This window comes from Cheilinus undulatus, linkage group 3 (assembly GCF_018320785.1).
Source record: "Cheilinus undulatus linkage group 3, ASM1832078v1, whole genome shotgun sequence".
NCBI classification, from domain to species: domain Eukaryota; kingdom Metazoa; phylum Chordata; class Actinopteri; order Labriformes; family Labridae; genus Cheilinus; species Cheilinus undulatus.
Window position 1 is genome coordinate 31,984,266 of NC_054867.1, and position 27,246 is coordinate 32,011,511.

The 27,246-nt window shown below is 38.8% G+C and overlaps 2 protein-coding genes across 5 annotated transcripts; both read right to left on the reverse strand.

Moving 5' to 3' along the window:
* Positions 1 to 482: 482 nt before the first annotated feature.
* Positions 483 to 11,193, reverse strand: zgc:172271 (uncharacterized protein LOC100000381 homolog). The gene is made up of 17 exons (XM_041782983.1): positions 11,062 to 11,193; positions 10,597 to 10,760; positions 8,400 to 8,499; positions 8,132 to 8,308; positions 7,883 to 8,045; positions 7,711 to 7,775; positions 6,953 to 7,110; positions 6,695 to 6,881; positions 4,694 to 4,842; positions 4,493 to 4,583; positions 3,342 to 3,395; positions 3,069 to 3,251; positions 2,796 to 2,943; positions 2,397 to 2,479; positions 2,118 to 2,302; positions 1,662 to 1,848; positions 483 to 1,553 (listed from the first exon to the last, which is right to left on the reverse strand). The coding sequence occupies exons 1-17, from the start codon at positions 11,114 to 11,116 to the stop codon at positions 1,510 to 1,512; spliced, it is 2,193 nt and encodes a 730-aa protein (XP_041638917.1). The 5' UTR covers positions 11,117 to 11,193; the 3' UTR covers positions 483 to 1,509.
* sfi1 (SFI1 centrin binding protein) lies at positions 10,889 to 26,135 on the reverse strand. 4 transcript variants are annotated; one of them, XM_041782978.1, is made up of 31 exons: positions 25,748 to 26,126; positions 25,574 to 25,645; positions 25,361 to 25,471; positions 24,702 to 24,796; positions 24,474 to 24,591; positions 23,760 to 23,862; positions 23,502 to 23,658; positions 23,264 to 23,425; positions 23,069 to 23,139; positions 22,892 to 22,984; positions 22,703 to 22,800; positions 22,173 to 22,239; positions 20,945 to 21,075; positions 20,766 to 20,847; positions 20,494 to 20,672; positions 20,329 to 20,404; positions 19,526 to 19,621; positions 19,363 to 19,439; positions 19,121 to 19,223; positions 18,940 to 19,036; positions 17,018 to 17,178; positions 16,862 to 16,936; positions 16,150 to 16,224; positions 15,870 to 16,046; positions 15,600 to 15,817; positions 15,450 to 15,521; positions 13,983 to 14,232; positions 13,832 to 13,886; positions 13,613 to 13,745; positions 12,842 to 12,941; positions 10,889 to 11,818 (listed from the first exon to the last, which is right to left on the reverse strand). In XM_041782978.1, exons 1-31 carry the CDS (start codon positions 25,909 to 25,911, stop codon positions 11,636 to 11,638), a joined length of 3,651 nt encoding a protein of 1,216 aa, XP_041638912.1. In that variant the 5' UTR covers positions 25,912 to 26,126; the 3' UTR covers positions 10,889 to 11,635. The 4 variants fall into 4 exon arrangements, with proteins under 4 accessions (XP_041638912.1, XP_041638913.1, XP_041638914.1 ...); XM_041782979.1 differs by having other exon boundaries at positions 10,890 to 11,818; positions 15,600 to 15,799; positions 25,748 to 26,123; XM_041782980.1 differs by lacking the exon at positions 25,748 to 26,126 and having other exon boundaries at positions 10,890 to 11,818; positions 25,579 to 25,645.
* Between the last annotated feature and the right edge of the window lie 1,111 nt (positions 26,136 to 27,246).

A 27,246-nucleotide genomic window follows, 5' to 3' on the forward strand; every position in this document is an offset into this window, starting at 1 on the left:
TTATCTAATATAATAATAAAACAATAAACTAAGTTGTGTAAAAAGTTCAGAGCGAACAAAAGTGTCTTACACCTGCTTTACCCTAAGTAATAATATTAGCACTTAGACAACATACCTAATGCATCAGACTTGATTTTTCAACAGTACAATCTTACAGGTCTAGATCTACTGCTAGCTTGGAGCCTACTCTTGATACTACTGTCACTAAACCCCCCAAAATGTGAGCCTCAACAATGTAAACTGTTTTAGGGAAGTATGGCATATGAGAATAATGATCACATAATTTTCCAGGACAGCACAATATTTTCCAGGACATTATGATGTTCACCTCATTAGTTTAGCATGACTGTAAAATTAGTGAACTGATTTCCAGGTTTTTGAGGAATTGTGGGAACCTTTCATCAGTGAAGTGCCTTAAGATAACTTTTGCCATGAGTTGATGCTCTACAAATAAAGATCGACTGAATGAAACCAAATCAGTTTTAGAACTTTATAAGAAACACAGACTATATACAATGAAACATTTTATATTTCCTGTGAGTTTCTATCTGGTTATGGAAAAACTCTATATTACTTACCTATCAGAAAGAAGACTGCTTATTCTTTCTAAGTATTTAATGCATGATACTACTTTCTTTTAAGGGTAGGTGTGAGAGAAGGAGATTAACATAGCACTGTAGAAAGCTCCAATATGATAATTTTCCATGCCAAAGATTCATTTCTTAAAACAGGCAGATGAGATCATTCTCATAGAACACTGCCTACACATGTACGGACAGGTCAGTAGAGAGATGAGATGCATTCTTTGGACACAAGGGGTGCCAAAAGTGATTTTACCCTAAAGTTCCTCACTGGACAGCTGTAGCCTTTTAAAGTGCCCTGACTTTTCTTAACTCTTCAAAGTCAATAAATTGGATAGATTCCATGTCTGTCATCAGACAGATCCATCTTAAAAAGCTTCAGTCTGAAATGACACAACCACATTTCAACCACACCGAAAGCCTTTTCTTAACTGAAAAGATGTTTTTGCTCTCCTCCTGACCAGCCTTGGCGTGACTTTGATTCACTAACAAGCTCCACTGATAGTGCATGATAGCTGCTGCCTATCAAGCTCATGTTTTGTAGTTAGCGGGGCTGCACATGCCCTGCAAAATCATAAGTGTTATTGCTCTGATTATAGTGAATGAGACAGAACAGAATCAGCCTCCACAAATTTTTACAAACGCTCTGCTCTTCCCAAACACAGACTATGGGTAATTGTGTAGATGAATGTGAAACATATCTCATGCAGTGGATATGTGAAAAAGTCTATCTGATGTGTCCAGTTACAATTTTCTTTTGAAACAGGAAAAACAGAGAAGTGACTACAGTCACTACAGTTTTTACTAAATCCTGATCTTAATTCTAACTTGGATGTGCAACTGCCATTTTAAAGTTGTCAAATAGATGAAAATGGTGTGTGGATGAGGGACAGAATAATTTGGAAGGTTGAATTCCTCATGATGTCTTTTAGAAAATGCTGCACACATCTTGATCACAAAATTCCAGGATATCTGTAATAAGGAAAGCATGTAAATAAAAATTAGAATTATTTACATGTAAAGCAGTTGGTTTGATTATTATTCTGACAATCAGTTATGTATAGTTTATCCCAGCCTTACCAGAGTGTGTGCAGTTGAAGACATTTTCTATGTGACTGTAGAAGTCGTCTCCAAGGATGGAGCGGGAGGTCATGTGACTTGTATGGACAAAACACTGAGTTGCATCTTTGAACAGCAGATCACTTTCTTCATACTGCTGAGACTCAAAGAGCTTGAACTCTGTGTTTGGGTTGGCTGATAATGTTTCCTATATGGTTACAAAAACACAGAAATATCTGTTTAGAATTTTTGATTGCAAAAGCGTAAATATCCAGATAATTTTTCATGTTTTTAAAACTTCAATACTTTGACACCACAAGTTTTGCTAATGCAAAATTTGCATATTTCAGCCTACTTTATTCAGGGAAATACGCCATGAAGCTGGTTATTAACTTAAGCATCCAAGAGTTTTAATCCTAGCATTAAAGTTTAGTGAAAAGAGAAAACCCTGATTTTCAACCACTCTCATGTACTAACCTGTGATTTCATCAGGAAGTCGTACACTCTTGCTGTTAGCACAGGCCGTGTCATGACAGTGTTTGGAGGGACTACTCCAAGGTTGCAGCTCTCCCAGTCTGACAGTGGGGCCCGGCGACCGTCACCACACAACAGCTCAAAGTCTGATGACGTCCAGCCATCTGCCCAACCGGTGGAGCTCAAACCTGACGCAATAAAATGTGTTAATGAGGCACAATAAGATTACATGTTTACATCAATGTGAGTGTTCAGGTCAGATCTTCATGTTGAATGTCTCACTGAGGATGTTGTCCTGAAGGTTGTGCTGCTCAAGGAAGGCCACATCACCATAGCTTTTACCGCTTGGATCTCCAACCAGACACCTTGATGAGAGTACAATTAGGATTAAAGGGTCATTCAGCCAAATAATATCACACATTTATTCCTTACTTTTAAAGTGTGTTTTAAGGACTGAAGTTTTAGGACTCAACTGCATTTATTTATTGGCATTGATACCGGTGCTGGCTAAAATGATTATGTAAATTTGTCATTTTAGATAGCGGCACAAATCCAATATCATGCATACCTATTTTAAAGTAAAAAGATTGGTAAAAATATGCTTATCAAATTTTATTAACACTCTCTATATGTTCCACAGCAGCCATCACAACAGAGAGCTCCGGGTCGTATGAGCTATACCTTAAAGCCCCCATGTTGCCATAGTAACGCTCATTGTGGTTGTCAGCGCAGCGTTTGGTGGCAGCCTCCCCCGTGCCCCCCATACACACTTTACACAGATTCCCCTTAGAGCCAGGAAGACAGCCTTTCCAGAACACATTGTTGTACACTGAGGAGACGAGGAAGAGGAGTTAACTGTGTTTGTAAGGTTATGTGACCTAAAATGTTTCCTGAAAACATTCAGTTCAAAGTGTGAGACACAAACACCACAGTAAATGCAATTTGTAGCATTACCCTGGTCTGGGTCACAGGGGGCGCTGCTGTTGTGCTCCAGGCTCAGTATGTGTTTATACGGCAGCATCCAGCCTGCAGGGCTGTACATGTGACCATGACAGGAGCGACGGCCTCCAAGGTTCCCGATGAGAACGTTCCTGCTGGAGCGCTTCGTCACCGCCACAGCCACCACAGAGGGCAGCACTGAGAGGAAGGAGAGAGAGTTCAAAGAATGTAAAGACAAATAAGCACATCTGCCTCTAGGATTATTATTTGTTTATTTCACTGCCTCACCGTCTGTCTCTAAGTGTGTTGATCCCTCAGCAGGAACACATTTTCTCTCTTTCTCTGATAAATGAAAAACAATGGGAACAAAGTTTATTCATGGACAAGAACAACAATTGGACTAAATGCAATCATCCATCGGATAAATATCTAAAATAGAAAGTTCTTAGCAAAAGAAAAAATGACTGGGGTGAAAACTAACCCCTGATGCCTTAACTGTATCTAGGAGCTTTGTATAAAAATGCTAATTACACTGGCTATTAGACAGATTGGAATTTAAGGGGTACAAAAAGACTTAAAAGTGGTTAATGATTGTTTATCTTTTAAATCAAATCAAGACTTAAAAAGTTTTTATTGACAGTGGTTTTCTCTTTGCCACTCCTCCATAAAACTTTGTCTGGTGAAGAACCCGGCGACAGTTGTTGTATGCAGAGTCTGAACTCTGAAACTTGTAACTCCTTCAGAGTAGTCATAGGTTTCTTGGTGGCCTCTCTTACTCGTCTCCTTCATGCACGGTCACTCAGAGTGTGAGGACGGACCTGATCTATGCAGATTTACATGTGCCATATTCCATCCATTTCTTGATGATGGATTTAACTGAACTCCGATGGATGTTCAGCACCTTGGAATCTTTTTGGATCCATCCAATTTTTTTGGACAAGAAATTTTCAGTAACCTGTTTTTGAGTTGCTTGGAGTGTTCTTTTGTCTTCATGGTGTAATTGTAGCCAGGACCTGACCTTCCAGACACAAGCATCTTTATACTAGAATCACTGGAGACACATTCACTGCACTCAGGTTATCCTCATTTCACTAATTGTGAGATTACTAGCACCAATTGGCTTGCTATCTGTTGAATTAGGTCACTCATTTTACAGGGGGTGATTATTTAAGCAGTCACTTATTACAGATTTTTATTTTACTGGCATTACTTTGTAGCAATCTGTTTTCACTTTGACATGAAATAGGTTTCTTTTGTTTTTTTTTGTAAAAAAAAAATTCATATCTAGTATGGCCTTTTTTTTACTTTTCAAAAATGAATGACTTTAAAGATCATCTCATCTTCAAACTAGCTTGCAAAAGACGCATTATGAAGTTTATCAGTCAGTAAGAAAAACTCTGGAGATACTATTATTTGGCATTAGGAGAAGGAGATCCTACCATAATATTCAGTGACCACAGGGACCAGCCCACATCTCCCTGCAATGAATGTGTGAGTTGCATCCAGTGAGACAGCGTCCACCTCATCCCTCTGGAGAAAAGTGTGATATTTGTAAAAATAAATGCATGTCAGATGTTTTACATATGTGACCAAACTTGAATTTCCAAGCACCCAGCGGTTCAGTTGATCAAAAGTCTTACCTTAATTTTCTCGATACAGTCGCGCATTGAGACGGCTCTGACACACACTAGAGGGTCAGACTTTATATTAAGAGCCCACTGTTCACACTTCTTCTGCTCTGCATGGCTGATGCAGCACCATCGAACAACGCTGTCCTCCAGGGAACTTCCTGTTCACACACAGGGGTTTGAAAATGTTATTAAATTAGCAGTTCTCAAATGGTTGGTTGAGACCCATAAGTGGGTTGCGAAAACGTATAGGGAGAAAAAGTGCAAATAAAAAAAGATGTACAGAAGCCCTAAGCAGACATACACTATATAGGCAAAGTATTTGGCTACAACTGTTTATTATTGAGTTCAGGTGTTTCAATTAGACCTGTTGCCGTAAGTGTTTAAAATGTAGTCTGTATTTGCAAACATTTGTGATACAAAATGGGTTGTTCTTAAGGGAGCAGTGACTTCAAGCATGGTACTGTGATGGATGCTACATTTGCAATAAGACGGTCATCCTAGCTGCATATGCCACAGTCAACTCTAAGTGATAAAGTGGAAGCATTTAGAAACAACAGCAGCTCAGCCACGAAGTGGAAGACCACGTAAAATCACAGACTGTTTAGGTGCATGGTGCATAAATGTCGCCATTGCTGAAGAGTTCTGAACTTCCACTGCCATTAATGTAAGCACAAAATCCATGTGCTGAGAGCTTCATGGAATGGGTTTCCATGGCCAAGCAGCCTCATGCAAGCCTCACATCACCAAGTCCAATGCCAAGCTTTGGATGCAGGGGTGTGAAGCACACTGACACTGGACTGTGGAGTGAGGAATCACACTTCTCCGTCTGGTAGTCAGACAGGTGAGACTGGGGTTTGGTGGGTATCAGAAGAACGATAACTGCCTGACTGCATTGTGCCAACTGTGAATTTTGGTGGAGGAGGATTAATGGTATGGGGCTGTTTTCCAGGATATGGGCTAGGTCCATATCTCCAGTGAAGGGCAATCTTATAATAATAATAATAATAAATCCAAGATGCCAGCTTGTCTAGATGCAGCGGCCCGGGGCTCCACAAGTATTGGCAGCTTTTTAGTTTTTCCTCTGTGTTTCAAATTATCTTTATATATTTTTATTCTTATTCTTAATTCCTATTTATGACCTCAACACCACTGAGCATCTTTGGGATGAACTGGAATGGCCTTCTTGTCAAACATCACTGTCTGACCTCATAAATGCTCTACAGAATGAATGGGAACAAATTCCCACAAACACTATTCAAAATCCAGTGGAAAGGCTTCCAGAAGAGTGAAAGCTGTTTATATATATATATATATATATATATATATATATATATATATATATATGTATATGAAAAGGGGGTAGGGGGACTCCATATCAAAGTATTCGTATGTGAATACAGTGTCATTACAGTCCCTTTTGGTGTTATGGTCAGGTGGACAAATACTTTTGTCCATATAGTGTTCATCTCCCTATCTTGGGATAAGAAAACTGGCTTTTTCATGCCAATGTGTAAAATTCTTGAGATCTATAGAAAACTTTTTTTTCATACATTTTTATGTTATCACAGGAAATGAGTAAAAATAAAATGTATATATGCATTTCCTCTGAGGGCTTCTGCAATTATGTGCTTTTTCATTAGAATCAGCATAACTGGTCAAGTATGCAAACACAACAAGGGATTTGACTCCAGTTAATTTTGCTATCAATGTACACAAGCCAAACGTTAAATAAAAAAATAATAAAAACAAAAACTAATCTAAGACTAGAAAAAGCTATATAACATAGAGAACATCTTTGTTTTGTCAAGCCTCTTTGTTCAGTCATGTGCTGTCTCATCTAAGATCCAAGCTGCAGCATTTTTCATTGAACACAGTGAATGAAAATGTTTTGAAACTTGGGTCAGATTTCTCTTTAAGGAGGTGTTGGTGGGTTCTGAGGATAGACCACTTGAGTTCTGCAGCCTGATAGAATATAAAATCTAACAGCCAAATACAAACATTTTCAAGTACCTTCATGTCCGAGACCTTTGAGAAGGGCTATGTAATCCAGCCCCAGTACCTGACTGACATCCATGTCGTCTGGCAGAATAGCCAGCTTATCCGTCACATCTTTGAAGAGAAGGTCGTTTTCTCCAAAAGAGGAGGAATTGAAGAGCTGAAAGCGCTGCCTCTCTCTTCCTCTTGAGCCAAACAGCATCTCAAAAATGAAAATAAATATTTTACTTGGGTAATTAGACAGCTACATGGAGGCAAAGTGTGTAAATGTACCTGCGTGGTGGTCAGAAATTTGCGAGCGATCTTGCGAAAATTGAGTCTAGTGACCATGCTGGCTCCTGGACCTCGACCCAGATTACAGGTCCTGTAGTGGCTGAGGGGAGCTTGTGTGCCGTCTGTGCACAGTAACCTGAAGTCATCGCTATCACTGTCTGAGAGAACAAACAGAAGCATGATAATATTAATGATTATATTCTCCTTAAAATGTTTTTTAATTTTCTTTTTCCATTTATTGTTGATCTTTCCAGACATTTTTCTGTGATTAAATAAGTTCAAAAAAATTCTCCAATAGCTAACATCAAATGCCCAAAATAGTCTATTTACTGATTATATTTTTACTTCTTCAACTACATACATTTCTTGATTATTACCATCCACTGAAAATATATTTTGGATTGCACAATCCAAAATCCTCAAATCATAGTTTGCATGTTTACAGATTTTTTCCAGATTCCATAAGGTAAATTATTTCTGTTTCTATCCAAGTTGAGCAGGATGATGAATATTTTAACCCCCTTGGAATCTTTGGGGTATTTATCTAGCAATATTTTCTAGGACTCTTGCCTTTATTATAAAAATAGCCTGTAAATAACTGACTACAAATACAAAGAGAAAGACAAGAAAGTCAGAATGTTTCAAAAAACAGACTGGGTTGCAATTGGACTTTCTTTAATAGCACATCTACTACTTGAAGCTGCATTGCAACCAGGATGTGTAAAAGTTGTACTAAAGTCTCAGAAAAGATGATGTACCTTCAATATTTTGAAGAGATAAATGGTCCACAAATGCAACATCTCCTGCTCCGCTCCTGAGACATCTGTAGCAAAGTCAAAGAGGACAGAGAGGAAGTTCATTTCTATGTGATTCTGACTTTTATATTAATCACCAGGAAAAAAAAGGTGAGAGTGTGTTGATATTTCTGACCTGAGGGCTCCTTGGCTGTTGTAAAAGGGCTCATTGTGGGACGTTTCACAGTGGTAATTCTTCTGGCGGATGTAAGACTTCTGGCCTTGGCACAGAGCGCACAGAGCCGGAGCCATGGCTGCAGCTCCAGGGATACAGCTGCCACTGAAAAAGGCACTGACGTCTGCTCCAGAGGAGAAAAACAAGTCAGAAGGATGGAAATTACAATAAAGAGGAAGAAACTTCTACACTGCAGGGTCAGCTCTTTACCCTGACTGAGCGGCTGCTCCTTTGACCAGCTCAGGTAGTTTCTGGACAGCAGGAAGCCGAGAGGGAGACTCCAACCAGCTGTCCATCGTACCCCGCTGTGACAGCTCCTGTGGCCCTGTAGGGAGCGAATGTCCAGAGTGCTGTTCCTCACCACAGCCACAGCCAGAATACAGCCTCCTGCAGTATGGAGCATGGACACACAGAGAAAAACTACGTATAAAACTGCAAAGACTTGGTTAAAGAGTTTAAAAATGTGATGTCAGCCTACCTTCATTATATATCTCCTTGGCAATGGGGACAAGACCAAACTGCTTCACAGCAGAGTAAACTTCTCCTGCATCTAATGTCACTATATCAGCACGGTTAGCCTGAAACAGAAAATAAACTCCTACAGAGTTAGATCTTCCTATAGTGGTAATCAAGGATTCAAACACGTGAGGACTTTTATTTTAAAAAAATCACGTGTAACAGATGACGTCTTCATGTCGTTAACGATTAATGCAGCAAGTATTTAAAGCCTTCCAGATGACCATGTTTGTGCAACATTGATTTAAAACAGAAAACCGTTTTAGTGAAACACATACAACACAGCTACACATGTAAAACATCAAAATAAACCTGGGGAGGGTTTCCATTACTCCAAGAGACTATGCTGCAGTTAATTCAGTAATTTATGGTGGATATCAACCCCGTGTTTCCAGCAGGGTCTAAATCAAACCAGGCATCCTAAAGCCTGGTTTTAGGAAGACAAAATAAATCAATATGATTATGTATGTGATTTCACATCAGATGCCAAGGAATATATATATTTCACTGAACAAATGTAATTTTTGGATTTTTTTTCAGGGAAAACTTTGTTTAGTTTTCTTTTGAATTAGGTTGTTTTATTATTTGCACCTTTTTACATTTGTATTTTTGATGTATTGCAATGAAGGGTCTTAAAGGAGGTTCAAACTAGACTTGTAAATGTGGTAAGTGTTGTTTAGTACTTAAACTGACTGCTCAGCCTTTGTCAACCATAAGAATGCTAATGATCTGGGTGGTTTTCCACTGTAAAGACAAATTAAACACTTAAAGTGTTAAACAAAGCTAAACTTTCGAAAGTGTAAAATATTTTACAATATGACAGAGCTGCAGTAAATCCAAGGTATTGCATACTGATGAAGAATACACACTATGCATCCTCTAAGAACACCCATAGTCACAGGAAGGAACTCTAACACAGCAGATAACTTCACTCATGGTTTCAATTTGTCTCACATCAGAATCCACAGCAATCCATTAGAAATATGCCCAAAAGAACCCCAGCAGGAATCACTGTACAACAGGAAACATCCAAACACAACTGAACACATCTAAACACTCTGCCAAAGGGCATTATGACAGAGTTTAACTAGCACTGGTGGATCAAAACTGTCAACTCCAACACTAAAGATCCTTTAACTCAGAATGGAGTTAAAATTACACTTTCAAAGTTAAAATCACCTGTGAAATGTTTAACCATGAGATACCGACACTCCAGTTTTTGCTGTGTAAAACAGTTGTTTTGGGATGTGATGTAGAATTATTCTCTCTCTATGTGGTACTACAGAGGTGGAAAAAGTACAGGAGTACTGTACTTAAGTAAAAGTACAGTTACTCTGGTTAAAACTTACCTATGTAGAAGTATTGATTTGAAAAAAGTACTCTGATCTTTTGGTTATTGTCTTGTATGATGGCTGGAGGGAAACTGCATGTACAGGTATCTGTTTATTTTAAATATGAGTATGTAAATTATATGTATATGTATATACTATTCAGAGAAATTGTGTAAACAGATTAATTTGCATGGGGGAGCACTGACATCCTAAGATATCCAGTTGAACAGAAGCTTTGATTAAACAGCAGACACTATTACGTCTAATCACAACTGGCTAATACATGATGATTAACTCTCAAATCTCGACATCTAACTTCACATTTGTTTGAATTTAATAATCTCAATAAAACTGAAAGTTAATAAATCCATTTTAAGCTCCTGTAAGGAGTTTTAGGTTCATAATGTGGGACACGAAAAAGACTGATATTTTTCCTGATGGTTTTATTTGGCCTAAAAGAAGTAAACAAGACCATAAGGAAAAAGATTAGTAATTTGTTTATATGTCTGTTAGGAAGGTAGCAGATGAGCAATGGCATCTTAAAAAGTTTCCATCTATAAAGATTCAATACGAGTTTCATGTCAGACACAAATGATGTCAACTTCTAGGGTTAAAGAGATAAATCCTGCTTGGTCCACAGAGGGTGTATATATTCAACACAGTTCCACCACAAGAAGCTTTCATGCGTGATTTAAGGGTTTCATTATCTTCCAATTGATTTGCTTAAATACATAAAAATATAACTTCATTGAACTGCAACTGTCTTCCTTTCACTTTGCATACCCTCTTGCTACAATAACGTATCATTAATGCTGAATGATTGCTCACCCTGATCTTATCGATGCAGTCTGTTGTGCTAGATTCTTTGATACAGGAGAGTCTGGCAAAAGCTGCCACAGCAGCAGGCGGCAGCACGGCCACCAGAGCTTTGGCCAGCTCTGCACACTTCCTGTGCTCGGGGTCAGACACTGTGCACCATCGCGTCTTCTTAGCTGAAAAGATAAATACTTTCAGACAGAAGTTGTCAACTTAATGAGAAAAGTCTAAGTACCTTCTTCATTTCCCTGTGATCTGTTTGATTTAAAAAAAAATCTAAATTCAACTTTATGTTTTAGCAAACTTTAGGATTTCAGAAAATTTTTAATGTTTGAATCAGTTAAATAACTTACACACAAGTCCACAAACTTTATTTTAAAACTGTTACATCAACAAAAGGATAAAATAATATTTTACAAAATAGGTAAAAATGTCCATATAAATGATGTAGTCAAACTAATTTAGTATCAAACTTACCCCTGATGCAGCAGACAAGGATGAAAAACAGCAAAATGGAATTAATTCCTCTCATTTTGCTCTACAGTAACAAACTGTCAAATGGAACCTGCAGAGAACAACACAGCTGTCCTTTCTGTTAGTCTCAAATCCTTGGTTCTCTTTCACTGACGTCTCAGAGTTTAGAGACACTTGAACTGAGGGATAAAAAGAAAATGTGTATTGCGCAAGGCCAGCTCCTCACAAAACAGTTAAGTCACTCTTTCCCACATATGGATCATATTTAGCACCATCTGTTACAAGGACGACCTCTAGCTTTAGTTTCTGTAAATCTGAAGACTGGATGTAGCAGTGGGAGCTGCTGTAAGGAATTTGACTTTTATGAATCTGGAAACAGTCATTTTTAATTCTACAGGATATTTAACACGAAAATATTTTGGAAGTTAACACATTTTGGAAGCAGATGAGGTACAGATGTGAAATCTTACAAACAAAATATGAGCCAGATCTTTGGCAGCTGGTGATTCTTGAGTCAGTCTTTGTTATTAGAAGATACATGTAGGTAAACAACGGTCCGAATAAAACACAGCTGCAATCATTCCTGGTGTGTGTGAGCATCACGCAGCAAACACAGTTCATCTTCTGCTTTCTTAAACAGAAGAGGGACCCCTGAAGCATGAAGGACAGTCTGTAAGTGCTGGATCCTCTCTGCATGAAGCAGCATCGTTGGTTTCCGTTTTCCCAGCTCAGCTGACAATCTGTGGATGCGCTCTTCCAGCTATAAATATGAAAAACACCAACAGTGATGCAGGTAAAACTGTGTCGGTGATTACATACAGCTTAGCCTTGTGTGATCCAGCAGTTATTCACATATGATGATTAATGGTTGGAATGGGACGCCAAAAGAATGCATGCAGAATGTGAAACACCACTGTCGGTCATCAAACCTTGGATTACTTCTCTAATGATCAGAGCCTCATAAAACCTGTCTCTTTACAAATAAGAGAAACCAGAAAAATGCAACTGTGTTTTCACTGACTGAACAGTAGAAAGGCTAAATACTGAAATTAATCTAACCTTTCTTTTTACTGCAGTTCTCAACTGGTGAGCCAAGACTCAAAAGTTAGTCGCAAATTTGGGCCGGGGAAAAAATGTGGCTAAGGGCATATTTAGGCCTACACTTTGGTTGATCCAGTCTAGACCATGGACAAATCTGCTGCACTGTTACATAATGACATCAGGTTTGGTCTGTGTTCACATGGGGGCATTTAGAAGTGTAACAAAACATGGGGTGCGCCAGTAGTCAAGTGGTTAAGGCGCGCACCATGTACGCAGGCGACCCGGGCTCGGGTCTGGCCCGTGGCACTATTTCCTGCATGTCTCTCCCCGCTCACTTCCCTGTTTCTGACTCTATCCAACATCAAATAAAGGCAAAAAGGCCAAAAATAAATCTTAAAAAAAAATAAAAATAAAAAATAATAATAAGTGTAACAAAATATGTGATGCACCAACTACATGCTCTCTAATTGGTCAGAATTTCTAGTGGTTTATGAACACAAAAAAACTTTACAGGTATGCAACTTTGATACTTCAATCTAAGTTGAATGTATATGAAATACATTTTACTAAATCAAAACGTAAACTGTGCTCAGTATGAAAACGTCTGGATATTTCTAGACTGGGGATGAAATAACTTGACCACAATGGCACCTTTAGGAAACAGTTACATCTACTAGTGTCATCAGTGACATAACTTAAGTGCTCTTTGTTGTTCTCCGCTTAAAGAAAAATACCCTCTTACTTCCTTTAACTCTTCACAAACAGCTGTCCTTTCCATTTTTTCCTCCTTTCCACTGGTCTGCAGCCAACTTTGCAACACTCCTCTAAGTTTCTGCCAAGCCCTGAGTGAACAGAGAATACGACATCAGTTAGTATAACAATTCATAAAGTATTCAGACCCCCTTCATTTTTTTCTGACTTTTTATGTTGCAGCCTAATACTACCAAAAACATACATAATTTTAATTCTCACTGATCTACGATCAGTACCCCATCATGACATAGTAAAAACTGGATTTTAGAAATATTTGCAAATTTATGAAAAACTGAAATATCACATTGACTCAGTCTGGCCAGACACTACGCTCTGGAAATGATCCTGGTTGTACCAAACTTCTTCCATTCGGGAATTATGAAAGGCCACTGCGCTCTTAGGAACCTTCAGTGCAACATATTTTTTTGTAGCCTTCCCCACATCTGTACTGTAAAACAATCTTGTCTCTGAGCTTTGCAGGCAGTTTCTTTGACCTCATGGATTGGTTTTTGCTCTGATATGGAGGTGGACTCCAATCAAGAAACATCTCAGCAAAGATCCAGAGAAATGGGAGGGACCTGAGCTAAATTTCAAGTGTTGTTGCAAAGGGTCTGAATACTTATGTCACTGTGATATTTCAGTTTCTTTATATCAGGCTGCAACGTAAGAAAAAAGATATAAGCGAAGAGGATCTGAATACTTTCTGAATGCAGTGTTTGTAAAAAAAAAAAAAAAAAAAAAAAACGTATGCAGATGTTACCTTAGCTGCTTCCTGTCCTGTTGGTACATCTTCATATCAAGCTGGATGCTGAGGAGTTCTCCGGTCAGAGTGGATGTTGAATCCATCACTGCTTCCTCTAGACTTACTCCTCTGGCTGCTCCTTGTGGTTTGTCTTTAAGAAGTAATGTACAATGAAATCAGTCGTTAAGCCATTTTTTATATTGCTCATAATCCATGCTAGAAAATTCTACATTTTACCGGGATGGACTGGTGATTGTTGTTTAGAAGGAGGAATGAGTGGAACACCCCCAAACTTGACAAAAAAAGGACAAAGCAAGAATCAAATGCAAATCCAGTAACTAAATTTAGCACTGAATTCATCCTGATAGGTCAAACAGGTGTTTGTTACCGTGTCTTCAGTCCCAAAGGTCATGAAAGCAGAGGGCGGTAAAAGAACATCTTGGTTCCCCTGAGAACAGTTTTTAGTTGAAACCTGAGTTGTAGAGGTTGGCAGATTAGATATGGTGGCACTCTGATGTATGGAGGTGACTGGGCCGTTAGCAGAAGGGATGTTGAACAACACTGTGTGACCAGTCTCCTCTGGATTGAGCTGTGAGGGTTTTAGAGCAGCACCAGTGGAGACAGAATACATCCAGGAGCTAAAAAACAAAAGATTTGTTCATGTAAAAAGAATTTTTAAAGGCATGATACAACTTGGGATGATCACTAATTTGAAAAGCTGTACTTCTATATATAATAGATACACTCACTTTATTTAACTTCTCATTGACACAGATATCATATAGGCCAATTACTGGGCAGCAACCGGGGCATTTAATGAAGTAGATATGGTCAAGATGATGCACTGAAGTTGAAACTGAGCATCAGAATGGGGAAGAAAGGTAATGCCAGACAAGCTGGTTTAAGTATTTCAGACTGTGGATCTACTGGGATTTTCATTCCATCACAACCATCTCTAGGATTTAAAGAAAATAGTCTAAAAAAGTGAGAATATCCAGTGGGCAGCAGTTCTCTGGGCAAAAATGCCTCGTTGGCAGAGAACGGCTAGACTGGTTTGAGCTAAAAGAAAGGCTGCAATAACCAAAAAAAAACACTTGTTATAACTGAGGTATGCAGAAGAGCATCTCTAAACCTTTAACACTTTGAACCTTGAGGCAGATGGGCTGCAGCAGAAGAAGCCCACACTGGGCAACACTCTTGCCAGCTAAGAACAGGAGACTGAGGTCACACAGGCTCGCAAAAATTGGACCAGAGTCGATTGCAAAAAACTGGTCTCGTCTGATGGGTCTTGATTTCTGACGTGACATTTGAATGGTCCGAATTTGACAACATGAAGGCCCGTCAGACCACCAACAACCATGGCATATTCAAAGTCACTTCGGTAATCGTCCATTCTGATGCTAGGTTTGAAGTTCCCCATCTCTACATGCCTACATGCACTGGTTGCTGCCCTGTGATTTGATTGGATGATCAGATATTTGTGCTAATTAGCAGCTGATAAGGTGTACCTAATAATCTGGTGTTGAACAAACATAACATGCATGTTAAACACATTAATCTACATTATTTCAATGATTTGTAATGTAGAAAAGTACCAAGAGCAGAAAGCGAGAACTGTCTAAATTGCAAGGATACAGTGACAATGCGTCACACACTGACAAAGTGGTCAACAATTTGAATGGGTTACTTGAACTTTCGGTCATTAAAGACAGAATATTAACCAGTAATTGAGTGCCTCAGATTTTTGTTTTTGTTGCTATGGTATTGAAACAGGTACATATAGGGTTTGGTTAATTTCAGAAATCTTATGGCAGTTTTTATAGCAACTTTTGTAGGCAGAAAAAACAGGCAGTACTTCATCTTGACTGGAGATTTAAACAGTTCCTCACAGCGGTGTGGCTGGCGTCGATGCGTACGGCTAAGCAGTCTGAAAAACAGGAAAACAGAAACTCTGACTTCATATGTTGCACACAGATTCACAGCCTGGTAAGGTGTTTATACGCACAGCTGGCTTAGCTCTCCATCTTCAGCTTCCTGCTCCCCTGAGTCAGACGAGGAAACACTCTTTGTTTCAGTCAAACTGAAGGTCACACTCTTCTTAGGCGGCTGAGTTTTGACCTCTTGTTCTCTCTGTGGTTTGTTCAGAGCTTGCTGCTTCCACCGCAGAGCACAGCGCCTCACCACTCTGTGGAGACGTTGCGACTTCTGCAGGACACGAGCGGACTTAATATGACACACAAATTTAATACCACAACCCATAAACACATATCCCCACCTGCTCCTGGCTGTGTTGTGTGAGGTTCTTTGTGAGATCGTTCATGTGAGCAGCGTAGGTGAGGATGCACGTCACGCCCTCCCTAAGCAGCTGGTCTCTGTACACCTGTGCAGCCTGGACCACCTGCTCTTGTTTCCTGCGCTGCTCTAAGGCCCAGAGTCTCCAACCACACAAAACCTGCAGATTCAGCAAACAATGTAAAGATAAACATGTAAGCATTAAATCAATAGGTTCAGTGCTGCTTTTAGCAGTGAGAGAAGAATGTGGCGGCAGGTGTTACCTTGGCCTGGAGAGAGAGGGACCAGTGCCAGAGTGCTCGCTCAGTCTGCTGGGCTTCTCTCCGTCTGTGCTGCAGCTGTGAGCAGGAAGGAAACCATAGTCATGGTCAACAGTCTGACTGCTCTAAATCAAATCTCATAAAGGATATCAGTCTGACTATGACGCTGATGCAGATTCACACTAATGTTTCATATAGCACAGCATGATACAAAGGAAACAAGTTCAGTCCTCTAAATTTTATGCTCTTTTTCATGCTCATATTATGAAATTTATAGGGCTACTGTTTTTATTTAGTGTCTTACATGCCAGGTATAATTCTTCTAAAGTAATGTCAAAAATTAAGGCAACACAGACCAACATATCCTGACTCTCTGGCACTATACAGGTGCATCAGGTGCATCTTGAAACATTTAAATATTATGAAAACATGTATTTTTTCCTGTGATTTAATTCAAGAAGTTAAACGTCCACATATTTTACATTCACCTCATACAAAGTGAAATATTTCCAGACTTTTTGTTTTAAAGTTGATGATTTTGGCTTGCAGCTAAAAAAAAAAAAAAAAAAAAAAAAAAAAAAAAAAAACCTTCTGGAAAATTATGCCTACTAAAAGAAAATCCTAATGGACATGAAAGAAATATTTAACTGTGTGAGAACTGCTCAGTGCAATCTGAATGTATATATAAGTGTAGTTTGAAGGCATAGTAACAAACCTTCACTCTCCACTGTTCAAAGTATGTCTGGTACATCTTTAACCTCAGCAACAAAATCCCCTGTCGTTTCATTACCTGTAGAAAATCATGTGTTTAAAAATTCACGTGACATTGGGTTGACATTATCATGTAACAGTTGGAAGTTGTATTTTAAACCTTGTTTTTGCAACACTGGTAGTGATGCTCTTTCCAGGCTTTCACTGCTTTAGAGAGACGCTTGGACTCGTGGTGCTTTCTGGCTTTTTCCATGCAGATCCTCTCCCTCCGAGCTGCCCTGGTCTGCTTCCTCCAGTGTCTCAATGACCGCAGCAGCCGCACTAAGGCAAGGTTGAGTGAAAAAAGGGTACAATGCTTGTGGTGAGCACATATCCAAATAGTAATATCAAACAAAATTTTAATATATATCTGGTGGAATAATGTCATAACAGTGATTACACTCGAATCAAGTAATCATAAATATCAAGGCAAGATGAGTCCTGTCTTTTTGTATTATTAAACAGATTTTTCTCAAACTGAATGACTATAGTGTCGTTGTGTTTCTGCTCATGTCCTAGAAACAATGGCAAGACACTGAAAATGACTCTTGAGCTACAAGGACATGTGATAACTGGAAGCCAATGTTTTTTATGAATTCAAATGTTAATATTACAGTCAAGAGGGTGGGAATTTGGTGCATTCAATTGACCCACCCACTACATCTTAAAACAAAGACTACAGCTCAATTTTTCATCATTTTTAAACAAATTTTTTATTAACAATTAGTCATTTTTTCATGTCTTTAGTTTGTTCCAGTAATAAATAACACAGTCTTCTGTTTTAAAGACTTAAATGCCCCCACCTCCTCAGCTCATCACACCTACTGTATATAAAATTATCTTTATACATCAAATGATGCAAAATTACATTAGAAAAAAGCATAATTGCATAGGCTTCTCAAATGTACTGAACCCTCTCACTAAGCTTGGATCTGTTGAAGGTAGCAATGCTGAGCTGTGAAGGCCATGTGGTCAGGTATGTGAGAAAGAGAATGTCTCTGTGTTGGCAGTGAGAGCTCTGGGACGCTGGAGATCACTGTTCAGCCCTCTGGATGTGTTGACTTGTGGAGGTGAATAGTAAGGTTTTAACTTGGTTTAGGGACTTCTTTGCTGAATGCTTATCCTTTCTCCAGGGCACAAGTACCTTCTGTTTGCTTCAAAACACTAACACTAATGATATTAAACGTAATACTTTGTATTTTCCATGAAGAAAAAAACATAATAAATGGCTTTGTTGGACATTATTAAACTAAACATAATAATGTCATCCATGTAAATATCTCCAACATACACAGCATAAAAAAGCAGACGACAAATGCCTCTGTTGTGGGACATAAAAACATTGAGGTAATTGAATCGAAGGACATTTATTTTAACAGAATGTAAGTATATTCAAAGGATTTGTTTCCTTAATTACAGCCTGCTGCTTGTTTTGCATTTTGTCCAATAAGCTTTCAGCATGAAGAAGTCAAAATGCATTTCCAATCACTTCCTAAATATCAAGATTTAGGAAGTGATTATGTAATTCATCTATTAAAGGGAAAAATAATGGCATATACTTGTAGAAAAGAAGAGTGAGACACAGGCTGGTCATGCACTATGTTTAAATCCTGCGTTAAAATCTTCTAATTCTGGCATACAACCTCTTTTGTGTTATCAGAGTCCTTGGAAAACTAAAATTCATATGGTTAAAATGATGAAGAAAAACTTGAGCATGTACTTCCTGTGGTCATTCTCACCTCCATTTTTTAATTTATTCTAGCCCCCTGCCTAGTGTTTACTTTTGCTTATTATTTTTATTTTACACCTCAATTTTATTTCCTTTATTTTTCTTTTTTTTTTTAGATATTTATTTTTTAATTTTTATTTTCCCCTTCTTTCACATTGATCTAACTTGCCCTAGTACATTATACATTTTTAAAATTGACTACTATGCAAATGAATTGCTTCTAGGAGGTGAATTTTGTTATTAATAGTGACCTATTGCTATATGCAGAAATTTTGTCATTGTTCAATAAAGTTCATTAAAAAAAAAATTCTCACCTTCATTTAAAGACCTCTGTGCCCTGCTGGCTGTCTCCCTCTGCTGGTGGCGCCTTGACACTGCATGTTGTGTTGCTTCCCTCCAGGACAGAAAAACCTGCCAGAGCAGTGTAAAGAAATCATTCAGAAAGGCTTCAAAAGGTGAAACACAACATTTGAGCAAGAGATGGGACTAGAATACCTTAAACTGAAGGACATGCTCAAAGTGACTCTGTGCTCTTTGCTCCATGAGCCTGACCTCTGCCATCAGCACAGCGTTCTCCCTCCAAACATACAGGACCTTCCTGAAGAGACAACATTAAAAAAGAGCGGACGCTTATATTATGTCATTATCTAATATTGATAATCTATTGGTGGTTTCTTGTTTAAGACGTCAAACTCAGACTTTGGTTTTTGAATATGTGTGGATATGTTGGTCAGTACCTGCAGAAGTTCTCTTTTTGTTGTCTGTAGAGTTCCTCTGCATGACCACAGAGCTGAAACATCTGACGGGTACGTTTCTGTGAAGATCCCAGAGTGCATCAGCTTTAGCATCATCTTCATCACTGCAGCCTTTAAATATAATGTTTGCATATTGCTGATGTACCTTCCAAGCCTCAAATGTGTGTTTGAGAAGTTTCACTTCATGAAAACGCTGCATCTGCTGCAATCTGCTTTTCATCACCCGCTGGCTATGAACATACTGAGCAAACACACACAAGCACAAGTCACAGACACACTTACAGAAAGAGGAAACCTGAAACAGATTGTTTATCTGATTAGTGTTGGAATCCGTCCCCATGCTTTATGGTGATCTAAGCCAATGATGAGTTTGAGGCACATGCAGTACTGTGCAGAACTTTTGGGCATGTTTGGGCAAAAAGCTGAGGCTAAAGTAAGGCGTAGTGTGAGTCCACCTGAGGGCATCACTGGGCAGAAAGGAGGATTGACTCAACCCCGGTAGAGCTCTGGATGAAAAAAAATCAGCTGAAAAAATAAAGTCCACACCTTTAGGACACAGTAAGGTGTGGATGTTGCAAGTAAGCATGGCCTAAGGTACCGTCCAGGATGCTGTGGATGTCTGGATGGCCCAAAAATGGCTGGCAGCCTCCATGGCATATTACCAAGGGTGAGAAGTAGGATAAAAGACATGCCATCAAGCGTGACCCAGCTTGTGTCGACATGTGCCCATCATGACGGGCCCCCTGGTGAATCCTTAGCATCCTGACATACCCAAAACGTATGCACAGGACTGTATGTGGGTCTTGTAAACTCAACAACTCAGGTTTAAACACCAGGTTTAATTATTAACAAGGTGAATTTTAATATCTGAGAGGAAAGAACTGTTTGGATTGGAATTTTTCTCAACAGATGCCATTCTAATAGCCGAATGAGACACCACATGGTCACCTTCTTCCATTTGTCCACGGCCCATCTCATGCAGCACACATCGCCTTGATGACAAGCCTGCTGTTCCCGATTTCTCCTGATATGCAAACAAATATATTCAAAAATCTGTTTTCACCAAAGGAGCAGCAAGTCTCTTACTCTACGCACTCTCTAACTTTTCTCCACCTGTCTCGTATCTCCATGCTGTTGTCCTTCCACTCAGTCATCGTCTTATGAAGCAGTCTGTGTTTGTACAGACGCTCTGAAGCTTCCCATTTCTCCTCCTCAATGATCCTCTGCTTTGTACGCTGCCTCCAGTGACTCCAGGATCTCTGCAGGCAGCTCCGCTCCTCATGCAGGATTGCCTGATAAAAGTGAGTTGTATGTAAGTATCTAAAACATGGGTGTTCCACTTAAATCAACAATTTATAGAAGTCTGTGTGCCATTCCCAACCAACCATTCGCTCAGAAAGCATCTGCTCCTTGTGCTGCTCCGATCGTCCCCACCAGGTGTAAAACACCCATGTGTACTGACGCTGCCTGACAGCAGATTAAAGTCAGACATGGAGACAAGAATCAGATTAACTTTGTTGTATGGAGAAATGGCTTAATGAGTAGAAATCAGGTGTTTACTCACTGATTAAAGACTAATGCCTTATGCTTCCTTTGCTTATTGAGTCTCCTCTGTAGAGTGAACTCGACCCACGAGTTGAAACATCGAGGTAAAATACGTTCAGCAAAACAAATGTCTGCACGATGCTCCATTTCCTGCAGAAAAAAAAGATCTGTTTTTTTTCTTTAAGCCAATATGAAGTAAATCAGGTAACACAGTTATCACCTGCAGAGACCTCAAACTGAGAGAATCAATTTTGAAGGGTTTTTAAAGAGTGATGATTGTAGAAAATGGAGGCTGATTTTTCCTTAATTCCAGTGAAGTCAACCGGTCATATTACACAAGACTTGCTCACTTTGTACATGTAGACACTGTCATTTCTTGGTCCATAATATCCCATAATAGTGCCCATTTATCCCTTGTGCGTCATATCAATAGTAGATAAATCATAGAGTGGTTTTGCCCCAAATCCTTTCAATAGAAATCCCTTTTCTTGCGACTTACTTGCAATTGATGGAAATCAAGTGACAGCATTTTAATGCAGAATTTTAAAAAGCAAAAAGTCATGCTTTGTCAGGACTGTCCTTAAGAAAAGATAAAAACAACTTCAAAAATGTTTATTAAACAGAGTTCAGACTGATCATTTCTAATTTCGGGTAGTTCAGAAACCTAAAAGCAGACTGGCTTTCATGACAAAAGCCCAGTTCAGTGCTATTTAAAGCTGTGATACATGCACCAGTGATGTTTCACCTTCATGAACATCGCAGAGGTATAATAGGAGGACAAAGTGATCCCTCTTCTGTCCTGTCTTCAAAATTTTTAACAGAGACATAAAGAGGCATTCAGGATCAGTGAAGCATGATGCAGCACTATGTGCATGTGCAGTTCTTCTGCTATGCTGTGCTCCCTTCATGTCCCCGAAAAATAGTTTCTCACACACAGTTGTGGTATAGTATTATTGTCTGGAAATGTAATGGTGAAGCTTTACCCTGGTGCTGTTGCAAAAATGCACCATGAGAAACCTGTATTTTTATGCAGTTATCCATTTATGGAGAAATGAAAGTGTTAGACCACCGGCAAAGGGACCCAGGGTGACATTTGGGTAGACAACACTCCGCCTTGTTTATGCCGTTTAAATAGAGCGGTTCTCCTGCAAACACCAAAGGGTGCTGATACATACACCATATATCGAAACTGTGAAGTGTAGAAATGTGTTCTATTTTTACATTGTAAGAATTAGATCTAAACAAACCTGCATGTGTCTTTGTTCTGCATGCTTCTCTCTCCAGTGCTGAAACCAGCTGCTCAGAAGGGATGTGCTATGAATAAAGAACACTTCAAGTCAAAGTCTGAACTAAAATCATGAAAAAAACATAACTCTAGAGGACATTTTCATAGCTTCGATGCAACAACATAGAGCCTTGGTTCCCGACTTGGGGTCTGGGACCCCCTTAGGGGGGCGCAGTGGCCTGCCTGCTCTGAGGTTGTTAAAATTAGGTTCACTCAAACTATCTAAAATCATGATAAAACCCATTTGAATGATTCATATCAAGGATTTTTGCTAACACTTGTGGTTTGGGCTATTGTCTCTGGATTTAAATGATGAAAACCCATTTAAATTTATGTGTAATTTTGAGAGCAAAATGTCACCTTTTTAAGTGTGGGTCCTCGGGGGACTCAACAGAGAAAAGGTTGGGAATCACTGATGTAGAACATACACATATTTTCGACTATGGTTAAGTACTTCAGCTTTTGGTTCAAACTGAGAAATGACAAAAATACCTGTGCTTAGTCAGTGCCATTTCTGTAAGCTGTTTATAACTTCTGTCTTCTGCCTGCTCAATGCGATCCTGCCACAGCCTCCAATATTTGGTGGTCAACTGCACCAAAAGTTTAAAAGCCAAGCCTCAAAATCGTGAAACTGTAGTATGCATATGAAATGTTAAACATGGATGATGTGCTTTCACTTACAGTTTGATGGTACTGTTGGATGGCCATGTTGTTGTTTAGTCGTTGTGTTTGTTTCATGGTGACATTAAGAGAAAATCCATGAAAACCAGCATGCTGGAAACAAGAATACACCAATCAATTAACTTATCAGATCCATCGGTGATTAGATTCAGGATTTTAACTCATACATGATCTTACCAGCAGGTGATGGTGATAATGCTGACTTGCAATCTTGGCTTTTTCTGCTTTTTCTCTGCATAAAGCCACATCTATATTAGAGTTCAAGAATAAAAAAAAACTGTGCTGATGATTAAAAGATATGGTATATGAGGTATAAAGGTAGGCTTTTTGTAATTGATATGAAAATTAGTAAGGCATTAATCATTAGGATACAAGCTTTCCAGCGGTGCACTGCTCTGCGCTTGGTGCTCTGTACAGCCAAATGTCCTGCAGCTTGCAGCTGGTCCTCCTCGCTCTGTTTGCGATGCAATGCGCTTTTCCACTCACTCCAACACATCATCAACAGATGATAATGATAAGCCTGCAGAGCAACAGCTGAAAAGACAAAAGCCTCTACATTAACAGCTCAGAACAGAAGTGAACAAAAGGCACAAAGGTGATCCAAAGTTACCTTGAGACGCTTTCTTAGTTTGGATACAAGACACAGAACATTTCCACTGATGCAATGTTTTTCTCTTCAGGCTGAGGGTGAAGTGGAGCAAAGCTTTGGATTCCTTCTCTTTCTGATCCAGAGCTGCTGTGTGCATCTCTGTCCACAGAAGCCATGACTTTAAAAGAAAATATCAAACAAAATGTAAAACAAGGAGATCATTGCTCATGAAATACTATGTTCATTTTTAATCAAAGGAGCATTTGGAAGTTATTTTACCTTGTGCTTTAAGGTTAGCTGCCTGTGTTTTACAGCTTGGTCCTCTAAAGTGTAAAACTCATGACGCTGCTGCAGCCTTACCTGCCACAATCTCCATGTAGAACTGCACAATAAAAGAGAAATATATCAGTTTTTTACTTTATTCTTTTCATTCAAAAGCAAATTCTTTAATTTATAAGTTATCTTATGTTTTATAAATTTTGTGTAATAATGCCCTCTTTAACTCTTTCACTTGATTATTTAATTCAACCAATATGTATGCTTTTTTGCCTGCTCTTTTATGCCTTCTTTTCTTTGGATGTTTTAAAGTCTTTTGCATTTGAATGTCTCAATGTTGCTTAATGTCATATCGCTTTGAATGTCCTGATGATGATTTGTTTATAACTATATAGAACAATTTAATTTGCCTTGCGAATGGCACTTCATAAATAAACATGCCTTTCCTTTCCTCAAAATCATTCACTTGTTCCATGTAATTTTTGTAGGGATGTACGGTGTTGCCATGGTTACTAGCACTGTTGCCTTTAAGCCACCAGATTGTTCAAATTCTGACCAGAAAGGGCCTTTTCGGGGCCGTTTATTTGCATTCCCTGATGCAGTAGTGGGGTTAACTTCAGGTTAAGTTTCTTGCCCAAAGACACATCAGCATGTGACTGCAGGAGCTGGATGGATGGTTAATACTTGTTGCTCTTGTTTGAAATACGATCAGCTTACTGCAGAGTTGTGAGTTTGTTCAGCTCGAGAGCTGATTCCAGCATCTTTTTCTTTATGCGTTTCATGTCTGTAAAAACCTCCCAGCAGTTCCAAACTTGACGCATCCACTGCCTGTCAGCTGATAAGAACAAAATATATAGGTAATAACAAAAACTGCAGCTTACGATGTCTGGACATATATAATGCAATAAGATGAACAATACCAAGTTGTATGAGTTTCACCATTACCAATTAACCGAGCTTTTTGGAGTTTGCATTTCTTCTCTCTTTGTAGTGACACAAAAATCCGCCATTGCTGGAACACCAAGTTGCACAGATAATACCTGTAACACAAAATGATCAAATCAGTACTCACAGGTCTGCCCACAGAACTTATTATTTGTTTACCCCCTTTACTGCTTTTTTCATCCATTTTGCCAGTTCTTTTTGCGACTTTTGGTGATTATTTAAACGTTTTCACATATAAGTTGTCTCATTTTCTTCTACTTTATTTTCTGGCATTCCGATGTTTATGCACATCACGGCTTTGGTACGAAGTCTGGCATTACTTTCTTAAAGGTTTAGTTCAGTTTACCCTTTCACATTGTTAACATTACTAATAGAAAGATATTTCTGTTTTGTGATAAAGGGTTGACATTTCAAAAAAGGCTATATTGTACTACGGCAGAAATAAAATTATTCTTTGTTGCTTTGACAAGAGTGGTTATTATTCAGTTTAAAAATAAAATATGGTTAGTACAGCTTAATTTTGATGATTTTGCTGACCTCCATGGACCCCCAATTTGTTTGGGACCCAGAGAGCTCTCCCCCATCCCAAACTTTTGGACAGCCTTGAGTACAACTGCAGTGTGGGACCAGCTGAAAGATGTACAGACTGAGATGTTTACCTGTAGTGACACTCTGCCCGCATGATAAGACTCCACTCCCTCCTGGAGGTCCACCACTCATCCCTCCATCCTTCAAAGGCTCGTCTTAGGACCACGCTGTTATAGTGGAACCTGCAACACAAAATAATCCCTTAGATTAATGGACCCTTGGAGGTACAACATTTGTAAGTGAAAACAACCAGTTTAAATTTTGCAAAATAAGTTTTATGCTACTTTGCTTTATGAGGAAGAACACGGCCAAAGGTCCTCTGGATCCATATCTTCAGAGACTTTCTTGCCAAGTGCCTGTAGTGGTGGAAAAGTATGTCATGAATGGCAAAATACAGGGATTACGCAGCAGTGTAGTATAGATAGTTCATTAGAAAAGAACATTAGACGCGACAGTACCTTATCCTCAGTTCCTTGAGTCTTCCGCCTTTATTCCAGCTGTAGCCAACCCTATAAGGAACCTTTCTAGTGTGACCTTTGCAGACTTGCTTAGATGGTCCAGCAGCACTTACAGTGTTTGGTCGGAGCTTCACTGGATGAGGCTTTCTGGTGTTAGTCTGCATTGTACCCAGTTAGACCACTGCTATACATCAGTAGTACTGAACTGTCGAAGAAGATAGCATTGGAAATGAAAGCAACCCCTTCAAACGTAAAGAAAATTCACATTTTAGCCAGGTGAAGTAACTGTTTGAGTTACTAAGTGCCGCGCGTTCGTTTCCCCCTGGTCACGTGATCGCGGAACTGGCTCTACGCTATGGAAAGCCGAGTATGCCATTTTTCGCTCTTTATTTCACGCAATACTCAGCGTTACTGTAATGATGTTAACTGGTTGTGAAACAACTGGTGTTTGTGCCTTTATGACATCCAGGAGCAAAAGAGATCATAACTGAGAAGACCAATTATTTATATATATTCCTATTTTCCTTTTTTTTTTTTACTGTTTTAACAGGAAGTTTGTATGAGCAATTTATACACCTGAGAAGCTTTCGTTGATTAAAAATATAAATCTTAGTTTTAGAAGCAGTAAATAGGGGTGGAAAAAGGTGGGCCACACAAGTATTGCACTCAATAAAAGTACAGTCACTTTGGATAAAATGTACTCAAGTAAAAGTAATAGTACTGGTCTATAAATCTACTCAAGTAAACGTTAAAAGAATCTAATTTAAAGATAACTTTAAGTACTGAGTAGCTACTAGAAATTAATTATTTGGGAAAATAATTTAATTGTAGTTTTTGTTACAATATTGCATTTGTTCCAAATTGTTTGAATGCAATTGTTTTATTAGTTTTTCATCTTATGTATTTTTCTGCAAACATAACATGAACTATATTAGAATCAACACAATGTTAGATTGATTAAGCATAAGCTTTCTTATAGGCTAGGCCTATATGTTAGGATGAAATTAGATAATGCATGAATCAGTATGAATTGCATATCTTTATTCATCTACTTCCATCATAGTAGTAAATTGACTGATTTGTTTAACTCAAAGCCTTCTGAGCATTCATCACAACTTGTTCTGAATAATCAAAAAATATGTATGTGATATAACGCAGATAACGCAGTTTTGGTGTTGCGTTTGCACATTTATTACATTTAATCCTCCACTGTAATTATGAGGAGGAGCTCTAAATGTACAACGGTACATATTTAGTTTTCTGGCTTTTGGTGGTATTTTCTTATTTCCTTCCTCACTAGACCGCTAAAAAAAAGTATCCTTCTTTCGAAATAAAACTGTATATAAACCTCTAATTGTGATTCAAGAGGAATATTAATGTAACTTTTTTTCCACCCATACCGGAGAGGTGCAGTTATGTCATGTGTAAAATATATTTGTAAACAAGACCATGTTATGAGAAAAAAATGCATTTCTGACGTTCTCAGTACGCTGTTCCTA

Bases quoted from the DNA above. Each gene is read 5' to 3' on its own strand.
- zgc:172271 (XM_041782983.1), bottom strand. From the start codon at position 11,116: ATGAGAGGAATTAATTCCATTTTGCTGTTTTTCATCCTTGTCTGCTGC. The intron at 7,111-7,710 runs GTACATCATCTT...TTGTTCTCTCAG, and splicing joins ATCTCTTCAAAATATTGAAG to ACAGTGATAGCGATGACTTC. The intron at 3,396-4,492 runs GTAGGATCTCCT...TTCATTTATCAG, and splicing joins TGTGGTCACTGAATATTATG to AGAAAGAGAGAAAATGTGTT.
- sfi1 (XM_041782978.1), bottom strand. From the start codon at position 25,911: ATGCAGACTAACACCAGAAAGCCTCATCCAGTGAAGCTCCGACCAAAC. The intron at 22,985-23,068 runs GTAAGATCATGT...TCTTGTTTCCAG, and splicing joins ATTATCACCATCACCTGCTG to CATGCTGGTTTTCATGGATT. The intron at 17,179-18,939 runs GTGAGAATTTTT...ACCTTGCCTTAG, and splicing joins ACAGAGGTCTTTAAATGAAG to TGCGGCTGCTGCGGTCATTG.